Here is a 12,193-nt window from a genome sequence, read left to right as displayed (position 1 = left end):
ATGTAAAGAGGACATTTATCACTTTAATTAGAACTTTAAATTGCAGCTATAAACTGTCATTAAAGCTGCATTAAAAGCTGCCATAGAATGAATATACTTCTGACCATGTGTCCAGTACAGCTTTTATTGTTTTTAATCATATCACTTAAAATTGCAACAATTGGCACATCACACACGGGCATTCAGGAATTCAGTAAAAGAGAGAAAATAAAAAGAGAGCAAGTAGGCGACACTTTGTGTCTTATGTATACAGAAATTAGGGACACATTCTTTCCCTATTGTGCAATTTAAAAGGAAATAGAAATCTAATACTTACAAGCCTAGAAATTACAGACTTGGCTGTGAGGTGTGTGAAGACTCGCCATAAACTATTAGTAATCAGTAGCTGCTTTTCCACTGTGGGGCCAGAGCGAGCCAGTGCTTTAAACGGGCCGGGCGGGGCCAATAGCCTCAGACCTGTAGCTCCGAGCACCGAGCCACGCCCTTTACATGCCTCTTTGGAACAACGTCATGCAACCCCATCATTTCACCAACAAAGAGAAGTTATCAGAATAAATCTGGAACTATAGCGAGATCACAAAACGAACATGATAAAAGCGGCCATTTGTTTGCATTTTTTGTTGTTTACTTAAAGATTTAAATCCAAAAGCGTCAATGTTTTACCAGTTTTACAATAATAAGTGATACATTGATCATAATGAGTTAATTTGTCAGGATTGAAAATTAGTCACACAGAAATAAAGTGGTATTTACTGTTATTTCACAAAAGAATGAGGACATACATATTCAGTTGTGTCTGTTTCTGTTTATTTGTAGTCACCGTATACATGACATTTAGAAAGAATGTTCATTTCTATAATTTTTCCATCTCAAACAGAGGTTATTTCAAACACTCGCTGCTGTCGAAAAGTGAGTTTTGTGCTAAATTTATTTTAAAAGTCTTTAATGTTGCTGTTAGCTGTTAACTATATGAAATCATTCGTGGTGCTGACGCTCTCCAGATGTGGAGAAATTCCACCTTTGTTCATAACCACTCCTCAAGCCTGAGCTGGCCCACTTTGGCCCAAGGTTTTCGGCGGGCCAAAAAACCCTGGCCGTTGGCCCCCGAGGAAGCCCTGACGAGGCACGATCAAGCCCCGGAAGTGACAGTGGAAAAGTGACTGGCCCTGGCACACACTAGGACGCTTGCTTTTGGCCCGACAGTGGAAACGCAGTGAGACCCAAACGCTTAGCTCAAAGTGACCTAAGAATAGATTTCAGCATTATTCATGTCACCTATTCATTTTCACATTCCCATTCCAAACTTGTATGACTTTTTTCTTGCATGGAACACAAAAGTAGTTATTAGGCAGAATGTGCAAGATGCTCTGTTCCCTATGATAAAAGTGGGTGGGGACCAGGCCAGGGACAGGTTCCATTGGTCATTTCCAATGTATGAAAAAAGCAGCCTGGACATTCTGCTTGATATCGTCATGGAAAACTTGTGTTCCATGGAAATGAAGAAAACGTTTTGTGTTTGTAGGTTTGTGTTCCTTAGATAAAGTTCTCTATCACAGTGGTTCCCAACGTGCAGTGTTGGGGTGCCTCCAGGACCAGGGTTGGGAACCACTGCTCTATCATTTAAAAGGTAAAAAAAGAAAAGTAATATTTTTTATTCAGCAAGGATGCATTAAATAAAAAAAAGAAAATCGTTAAAAAAAAAAAAACTCATCACAGTTTACACAAAAATATTACGCAGCACAACTGTTTTTGACATGGATAATAATAAGAAATGGTTCTTGACCACCAAATCAGCATATTCAAATTTTTCTGAAGGATGATGTGACACTGAATACTGGAGTAATGGCTGCTGAAAATTCAAGTTTCCAATCAGAGGAAATATTAAAACATGTTTAAAATATAAAAGGTGTATTTTATCACAATATTACTGTTTTTAATGTATTCAGCCAACACTTAGGGTAATGACTTCAAATCAAAAAAGCAGGATATTGGCTTGGAAATTGCTAACGCTTGTGATAAGATGCACCTGTAATGAGAGTTCCCACGTGATGATCCGTAGTCCCAATTCTTTTAAAATGAACTATTTGTGAAAGTATTATTGATTAATTCACTGAGGAAGGCCAAGTGCCAAAACAATTGGTGATCCATTTGTGCTTTTTGCAAAATCCAAAAATCATTAAGAAGCATACAAGCGAGTGTGGATCCTGCTTTTCTTCATTTGAAGTCATTACTGCACTTTTGATCAAATAAATGCAGCATAATAAAATCAAATAAAAATCAAATAAAGTGATAAAAATTAAATAAATCCCAAACTTTTGAATGGTAGTGTATGTTAGGTTTGCAACACAAGGATCAGTAAATGATGACAAACTATGTGGTGAGGGCAGACTGAATATACACACTATATACAAATATATGCGCTATATATATATATATATATATATATATATATATATATACGCTATAAATATATAATAAATGACATAAGTGATCATTTTAGGATGTGTGCTAAGTATGCAAAGTAAGCCCATGTTCATCCTCCAAATAAATGTTCAAATTGAAAATATAATACACACTTCTGATAAAGTCATGCCCTTTTTGCTTTGAACACCCACAGATTGTGGAACAAAACTATTTATCAAGGTTAAAGGGTTAGTTCACCCAAAAATGAAAATTCTGTCATTAATTACTCACCCTCATGTCATTCTAAACCCGTAAGACCTCCGTTCATCTTCGGAACACAAATTAAGATATTTTTGATGAATTCTGAGAGCTCTCTGACACTCCCATAGACAGCAAGGGTCCTTACACGGTCAACGTCCAGAAACGTAGCAAGGAGATCGGTAAAATAATTCATGTGACATCAGGGGTTCAACCGTAATTTTATGAAGCTACGAGAATACTGCACAAAATGCACAAAAAAAACTATCCCTTTAAGAGGAGTTAAACGATCTTGCCCCACAGCCAACAATGAACTTCAGTTTAATCAAATAGAGAAATAACACACTATTATACCGTTTCAACAGTCATTAATGGAGACAGAGAGAGACATGGAGCAATATACTAAGAGGTGCAGTCTTATTGTTGTTTATGAATAATTGTAGACAGACAGATCTGTAAGGTTAGAGATGTCTTTCTGAATTTGTTTAAAGGTGACACAATTTTTTGCACAACTTAGCATCACCACTTTCTAAGAAGAGTTGCTCTTTTCAAATAGGTTTCTTGGATGCTGACGAAACATTTATAAATAACACTCCTCACTTTTTTAAAAAGATTAGTTGCAAGATCTGATTATCTGATAAAGTTTGTACATTTGTTTGGCATTACTTCAGATTTGATTGTCATTGTGTGTTACCCAGTATTTTTGTAAATTATTAAGTATGTTAAATTTTGATTCTTTAATCAAAGATTCTTTAAATTTTGTGCTTGATTTACTGTTGATTTGATTTTACTTCTGTTTTATTCTCAGATCTTGTTGTAATTGTATGTAGGTCTGGCAGTGGATGTCTGTGACATCTCATTGTAATTTTATGTCAGACCTGACTGCAGTTGTGTAGGTTACTGCAGCAGTTTCTCTGTATTCCTGATTAAGACACAGACACACACACACACACCGTGGAACCTCTTTTCAAATCTCACTCTGCAGTTTTCATTTGGCTGTACCCAGGTGTCCAGAGTGAGGGCTATGACTGGCTTGTCACGTTGACAACTCCCTCTAATTGGAGCATTCTGCGTGTGTGTGTGTGTTCTCCATTTTTATTCTGATCTACATTTTATTTTGGTGTAAAAACGATACATCCAGCTCTTACATCCAGATACAGAGCTTTACTTTGGCTGCCAACTGACTCAAAAGTTAAAACTTCTGAAAAACGTCTGTTTCTTCTTCTAGGGAAGCAGAAGTATCTCTGCGCTAGCAGGAATGACTGCACCATAGATAAACTGAGGAGGAAGAACTGTCCATCCTGCCGTCTGAGGAAGTGTTTCGAGGCTGGGATGACCCTGGGAGGTAAATTGTGTGCTCCCATATGTGCTCTACTCTGATGCGCTATATAGTGGCTAATAGTTTACCCAAAAATGTCATCATTTATGTACTCTCATGTAATTCCAAACAGGGTTATTATAGGTAACTAAAACCTGATTTTGTTTTTTTGATAATTAAAAAAATAAATATAATTTTCATATTAAAACAATTCATAAATATTTTTTTATATTATTTTATATTATTATTTTTGATGCTGCTAAAAATAACATTATTTTGTGTAATGAAATGTGTTTGAGTGTGATCGGAGAAATGACAAACAACAAGCCCTACTCTACACTGCCCAAAAAACTCGCTTAAAATATAAAATATAAAAACTCTTTAAATATAAAAAATGTACTTGCAGTCCGTGAAAAGAATATCTCTTTGGATTTGAGACTTTAGTCTTTGCAACTTTACAGATCTTCTTTATGCACCAAGAGCTTGTAACACTCCAAAGAGAAAGGAAAAATTGAAATCGCATCATATGACCCCTTTAAAATAATTTAATATAAAAAAATAAACTTATTTTATTTCAGATAGTTACCAGTGAATGATTTTTCATTTAGTTTAACTTGATGTACTAAAATAACTCAAATTAAAACTGAAATAAAAATGAATAAAAACATATATAGACATTTTAAAAAGCAAAAACGAATAAAAATGACAAAAATCACTAAAACCTTACCAAAAACATTATTAATAAAAACTGTAGTAATATCTAAATTATACTAAAATAACTTTGGGTCTGAGTCTTTATAATTTTCCTTTTCTTTCTTCTGTGGAACAAGAAGAAAGTTTTAAGAATCCTCGCTCATGTCTTTTACATTTCAGTTCACTGTCTCTTCAGTCTTTTACAGTTCATTATGACCACTGAAATAAAGTATTGCACTTAGGTCCAGGTTATTTGAAGGCATACTATATTTTCTGTGTGCTTTGTGTGAGGAACAGGCCAAAACTTTAAATCACTATTCTTCTCTCTCCAGTGGGTAGAGAACTGCTGTGAATCATCCAGTAGTGAACTGAATCAGTCAAATTTGTGAACGAATCATTCAATTTGATTTGTGAACCTCACAGTCACTCAGATCAATCATGGAAAAGAACTGACTCAAGAGAATAATTTGTTCACAAAATGACCTCAAATAACATTAGCAGAGAAGATGGACTTACATTTCAATAATGACATTGTTGGGTGAACTATTCCTTTACAGTCCAGGCATAGTGATGAGAGGTTTGCTGGCTCAATCACTGCAAGGAGCAAGCTATCTAACCCTAGGTTGTCCCTTTAAGTTATGGAAACAAATTCCACTGGTCCTGGTCATTTGGTAATACATAAAGGTTTATTTTATGTGATATGACAGATGGCTTAAATTACATAAATCATTGTTATGACTTATACAGAAAGGAAATTTCAAAGATAATTTACATTTGAAGCTTTTGGTATTGATCAACCGTAAAAGTGCTCACCGTGGCAGATATTTGTATAAAGGACCAAAATGAACTTTTCACAGCACCTGCCATTTGTGAGTGAATTGAGAAAAATGACTATAAATATTCTCAAAGGCCATGAAACATTTTTGTCCCTATTACAAGAGAGTTATTTAGCAGTTTTTCTCTTGCATGTTATTGACAGACAATGCAAATGACTGTATTATATTATTATATTATATTTTTGGCACCTTACAGATGACTATAAATATTCTCAAAGGCCATGAAACATTTTTGTCCCTATTACAAGAGAGTTATTTAGCAGTTTTTCTCTTGCATGTTATTGACAGACAATGCAAATGACTGTATTATATTTCCATTTTGGCACCTTACAGGAATAGTTCACCCAAAAATGAAAATTCTGTCATCATTTACTCACCCTCAAGTTGTTCCAAACCTGTATGGATTTGTTATATGAGTTTCTGTTGAACATAACAGATGATATTTTGAAGAATGTGGGTAACCAAGCAGTTGCTGGTCTTGGACTTCCATAGTATGGGAAGAAAAAATGCCATTGAAGTCAATGGGGACCAGAAACTGTTCTTCAAAATATCTTTTGTGTTCAGCAGAAGAAAGAAATTCATTCAGAATTTTCATTTTTGGGTGAATTAATATGAGAAATATCCTGTGTATCCTACCACATGCAGTTCCAGGCAAATGTCAGAAGGTAAATTTTCCACTCAGGATGCACAAGTTGCAAAAGATTAATTTGGACATGGATTGTATTTCTTTGGTTCAAATCGCTCATGTGGCTTTCATCAGCATGAGTCAGGCAATCATTCTTAGACTTCCATAATAAAGTTGCCTGCCAGCTGAAGAGTAACTCACCAAAACCAATGTTTACAAGGATATGGCAATCGGAGAGTGCTGATTTTGGACCTTGTTTGTATATGAAGCTCTGAATCTTTAGATAAATTGAGTTGTCATGGTAATGCAGCTCTATGGCAGCTGAGCCATTTTAAAGACTGCTTTGAGAGAGAGAAAGAGAGAATGCATGTGGGGGGTGTCTTCAGATCATCTGTGGGGAACTTCTTTACTGAAGTAGTGCAGTCAGCTTTGCATTTCTCCATGATCTCTCCCTCTAGGACACTCACTGATGAATTATTGATAAGTAATTAAGGGTTTATCTCTCTGGTCTACATTAAGAGGTCTCCCTCTCTTAAGGTCTTCCCAAACGGCAACCTTCCGGTCTCTCTCGTGAAACCAACACGGAAGTGACTGAAACTGCAATTCATCGACTGGCAGCTAGAGGCTGGCTCCAAAAGGGAGTCAGTCCCATAGACTCCCCATGTTAAAATGCCCAACTTTACAGCAGAAAAATTGTTTTACAGCCTGGTACAAAGCGCCCTTCATGACAACTGTGAGGGGGGTGAATTTTTTTATAACTCATCCGTTTAAATTATACTAAGCCTTAAAGTTCTGCATAATTAAGGGCGTGGCCACTTGAGTGACAGGTGGATTGCTGCTGCTGTCACTGCCGTCGAGCTAGGTGGGCGTGGTTTCAGCAACCAGCTCCCGCCTCTTTGCCCATTTTCGATTATCCGAGAGTGACGCGCGGTGACGCGATGCCAAGATGGCGACGGCCGGCCGGCTTCACCCACTTTGAGCTTCAAACACGTTCTTCAGAAACCTATGGGTGACGTCACGGACACTACGTTCGTCCTTTTTTTTATTTTGTCTATGGGTCCCCCCCCCCCCCCCTCGTCTCTCCAAAGGGCTTTCACTAATTGAATACATTTTCACAGCAATAGATAATGGAACAGAAGTAAACGAAGCATAGTTTATTGCATGCTGCTTTTATCACTTAAATTACAGCATACTTATTCTTCATTAAATCATATTTCATTTTTTAAGAGCAGATGCTGTAGATTATTCTGAAGAATAGGCAATTTAATTTCATTAGGACTTTTTCAAAGTTTGTTTTATAACTTTTTTTTTTAGTTTGAGGCTGTATACAGTAGGTCACTGTGTAATGAGTTCCAATCAGCTTGATTGTGATCACTGATTCTCTTTTAGTTTTTCTGTCTCGTTCTTGAATGGATTAAATTAACTCCAACTCCAACCCACAATTAATAGACTAATTAAACTGTAATTCAAAGAATATTTCTTTAGTACTGCTTGAGTACAAATTACAACTTTAAAATGACAACTTCATTGATACTCAAGAGGGCAAAACATTGGATGATCGAAGTAAACTGTATTTATTTAGTCTTCTGCAGATTATGTCTTATGAAGCTTCCCAAAGAGCAGTACTAAATGAATGAGATGTTTAAATAAAAGTGTGAAAATATAGATCTTAAAATCATACACCGATGAAAAGGGTTCAAATATGCAGAAGATGCTGGAAAACCAAAGAATGTGCAGTACCTGGAGGATTTTTCTGAAGAACAGTGGGCATTTTAAAATAAACTCATGAACAGATATCCCAAAATAATAAAACAGTTGTTGATCATCCAGGTGAGGACGCACAGTATTAAGAATCAAACATATGTATCCCCGGTTTCACAGACGATACTTAAGCTTAGTCCCAGACAAAAAAGTAAGTCTGAGCTGTTTCAACTAAAAGAAATTTGCATTGATTGATGTTAAAATATCTCAGTGCCCTTGTTTTGTTTTTTTTTCCAAGATGCACACCAGTAATGTTTTTTTTCTAAGGCATATTTATAAAAATTATTTAAATGTCCTAATTGAACTATGGCCATATCCTGGCTTAGTCTAAGCCCTGTCTGTGAAACCAGGCCGTAAACTTTTGAACTAAGTCGTATTTGTAAATTCAGATATTATTTGTGTTTTGAACTACACATCTATTATATGAAATCACTTATTCACACTACATGGAAAACAGCATGCATTTAGCAGATTCTGCAAGGTGCATGTAAATGTGGGACCACAACTGTGTGCATATATGTACACACTGCCATTCAAAAGTTTGGGGGTGATTTTTCTTTTCATGTTGATTAATGATTTGGTACTTAAGAAAGATTTCTTATTATTACCAATATATGTAGTTTTTTTTTACTTATATAATTTATAGCTCTATAAGCTGTGCAAAATACAGTTCTTTGCCAGTCAGGTAATTTTGTTGCAGCTGTATTCAATAGCAATAAAGACATTCCATGAAGTCAGGAAAGTACAAAAAGGTCCAAATTAAGTTGAGGGTTTCCGTGACAGAACTTTGCTGTTTTTTCCATCCAACTATAGACAGCATCACCATGACCTTGATAAATTATGTATAATTGCTATTATTTATCTAGAACATCCACTGGCATATATGTTATAAAACCAGAGTTTTACGATGTAGGCTTGTTCATACTAGATGCAATTACATAAAAATTGGAATAATAATTCCGAGAAGAGCCTGTCCAAATTATACCTCAGTTGTGCTGTTTTCTGAAGTAATGCATGGCTTTCAGTTAATCAAGTAGTAAGTTCCTGAGCAGACAGGTGCACTTCTTGACTTGGTGACAATGACCTGCAATTATTGTATTTCTTAGGTTGCTGATATAGGGCAGCATTACAGCGCACTGAGGTTGTTTTCTTTGAGTGCAGAGGAGGTGGCGGCACAGTGAGGGATCTAAATGAGGAGAGATCCAGTTTCAATTGGACACCGACTCTGAATGCACCCATCTGAAGTTATTATTGAGCACATGCTGAACAGGAGACGGAACGAGAGCATGTATTATTCTATAATCAGTCAAATCTGTAACAACTTCCATCAGCGTCTAAATTACAGGAATAAGAGATAGAACTGAGATAGAGTGTGTGAGAGAGACTATAAAGTTTGGCAGAAAATGTAAGAGATGTGAGGTATTTCCAAAGGAACTGAAAGAAAAAAATGACAGGATGGGTAGGATTAGGAGAGCTGTCTCTCTTTGAATAGAGAAAAGAGAGGAGAAAGAGTGTTATCAGTACATTATAGAATTATGGCACTTTTGCCCCTCTAGACCCTCTCTGGCAGCTGGAGGCCATATTAACAGCATCTCAACACCTCTCACACTACTGTCTCACTGACACACACACGCACGCATACACACTGTCACACGGTCCTCTGCTCCTCTGTAAGATCGTCAGGGGTCTGGGTGAAAATTGAATATGTGATGAAAGTCATTGGGCATACAGGAGAAAAGAAGGAAGGGAAAAAGAGGGTAAAACACCATGGGAGAGAGATGCAGCAAGAGAGAGTGGAAGATGGATTAGAAACACGGTAAAAGAGGTTTGGTAATGAAAAGTTCAGACTCATTACATACGGTTATCCTGCAAACCAGGTACATGAAAATATGTAGAGATACTACACATTTTTTAGCTTCCAGCCTGAAAGCAACAATTTAGCATCCAAATGTCCATGTTCACCTTTTTGGACTGTATGGAATATTTACAAATTACTTCATGCTTTTATCAAACATAATAAGGGACACATTCAACATCACACCTGGAACAATTTGCCCAATATAGTCACAGCCTTTATTAGTATGTGGTTTACATACTTCTTTGAAAGACATTCTGGAAGGATCTTGCAATCAGTGCACAAAAGTGCTGCTGGTGTTCAGGGTTGTTTACACAGGCAATGTCTGCTACTATATCACCTTTCCTTCTGGGTCTGGATTTCTTTTCTGTATTTCTAAACCATCTGCCACTCTCTTTTGACGTATCTCTGCCCCATGGTGTTTTCCCCTCTTTTACCCCTTCTTCTTTAGTGTGAGGAGTCACTTTCTGATTGGGTATACTATGTCAGCTAAGAGTAAAATCAGTAAAAAATGAACATTTGAAATCACATCTAAGCTTTAAGTTTAAAGCCAGTTACCAACATTATTATTTATATTCGTAGCAGCTTGACGCAGGCTTGTACCTATAGGTCAGATCGATTTGCTGATCATAGATTAGTTGCATGGCACTTTCTATGAATAAAGTACAAAATAGGGTTTTAAAAAATGCTTTAAAAGTGATGAACATAATTCCTTTATCTTTTTAAACAAATGGTAAAAAAAAAAAAAAATCTAATATTTGAAAATGTTGACTGTTCTGCTCAGGTAAAACCAAATGTTATATTAGCTGCTTTGTCCACTTGTCAGTTTATATGAGACTCAAAATTTGAGACATATTTATATAGTTGAGACATGAATAAATACATTTCTATATACATAATAAATTACATTGTTGATGGATTGCAGTAGCTTTTATTTTGCATGATTTTAAAGAAAATATTTTTTGATTGTTTTTTTTTCTTACAATAACTGGGATTGACTTATAATAATTTTGCTCGATGAATGTCAAAACAGCAATATTTATTGAAATGGCTTGAATCTGAATCTGTTGTAGCAGACTAGACCTGTAACACTGCTGTATTTCAGTGTTGAGAAGTTAAATCTTTACTTCATTTGAACAAAAGAAAGAAATCAAATATTGGAGTTATGTCAAATTTAGTGGCCTATATGGTTTCTGCTAACCTTTCATTCAAATACTGATTTAAATTTGGCACATATTGTCTTCATCGATTTGAACAGGTTTCTGCAAGTCTATGAGATACATAAATTTAATGTTAACCAGCTAAGCATCACATTGAAAATGTGAAGCTCATCCTTCCTTTGGGAAAGCTTATAAAACCATAGCTTCCCACTGTTCTCAATAAGACTGTACTGATTTAAAATAAATAAATAAATCAAGGATTGGGGAAATTCAAATGAAGAGACCTGCCTGTTCAAAGAGATTGCTGACCAATGAAAAGAACCTTACATTCACAACAAATTGTAGCAAAAAAATGAAAATCCTAAATTCAGTTGAAATCCATAGCAAAAGAAGATAGTATTTTGTCAAGAAGAAAGTATGATTTCTTACCTTAAAAGGAGTAGAAATTAGTTGAGTGAAACTTTGTGAAACTGAGAAACTCTGTGAGCTTAGACTCTTAATCAAGACTGGCAGATACAAGAACAGCTTCTGAAAAAGACACTTCTGTGCTTGTGGTGCAGATTAACATCTTTGTGAAATTTGAACATCTTTGTGGCAATGTGAAATTTTTTTCATAACATGGAGTTAACACCGAGGCTGTCATTTGCTTCTTCTGTTGTCTGTTTGATTGACCTGGACTGTGTTTCCCAAAAGCATCGCAAGTAAATGTTTCCAATGGTTTCTACAATCCACTTAGGGTTACAATACTTTTGGGAAGTACTGCCCTTGTAAAGTGTTGTGAGAGGCCAAGTCATGTGTAGCTTAAGAACAAAGCAAAGTGTATTGATATGTTCAATTAAGGTTGCTCTGATCAGGATTTTTGGAGCCGATCGTCGATCACAAGAAGTAGTATCTACCGATACGATCACCGATACCGATCTTTTTGAAGCCTTCTTTTTAACATGTGGAATTATTTATAGTGATACTCCAGTCAGGATTTGTATAGACATTTTTTTTTTCTTTTACATTTTTAAAAAATATATAATTATCTCCGAAATTTATGATCATGCAGTGGATTTTTGTTTTTACAATGGGGCAATTGTTGCACAATTGTTGCAGGCTCGAGGTGAATATTATATGTGTGTGCACTTCGTGTGTGCATGAGCACATCGTCCTCAAGGAGAGCGCACGAGTGCTGAATGGTTTAAACACTGGCAAGACTTAAAAAAGAAATGCAAATTATCAACTTTAGTGATGATGCCACACTGCCTCGATTGTGCTAGTGACAATTCCTGTATCAACTGT

General features: G+C 35.9%; 1 protein-coding gene across 1 annotated transcript in view; it reads left to right on the top strand.

Moving 5' to 3' along the window:
• The window catches only part of LOC107700917 (androgen receptor-like), a 105,912-nt gene that overhangs the window by 45,249 nt on the left and 48,470 nt on the right, over positions 1-12,193 (top strand). The window contains exon 3 of the mRNA XM_016502769.1: positions 3,890-4,006. Coding sequence (XP_016358255.1) covers positions 3,890-4,006 — 117 coding nt within the window. The remainder of the gene's footprint in view (positions 1-3,889; positions 4,007-12,193) is intronic.

The sequence above is a fragment of the Sinocyclocheilus anshuiensis genome, unplaced genomic scaffold, assembly GCF_001515605.1.
Source record: "Sinocyclocheilus anshuiensis isolate Anshui unplaced genomic scaffold, SAMN03320099.WGS_v1.1 scaffold438, whole genome shotgun sequence".
NCBI classification, from domain to species: domain Eukaryota; kingdom Metazoa; phylum Chordata; class Actinopteri; order Cypriniformes; family Cyprinidae; genus Sinocyclocheilus; species Sinocyclocheilus anshuiensis.
Note: the sequence above shows the minus strand (reverse complement) of the source record. Positions and strands in the feature narration are given on the sequence as shown.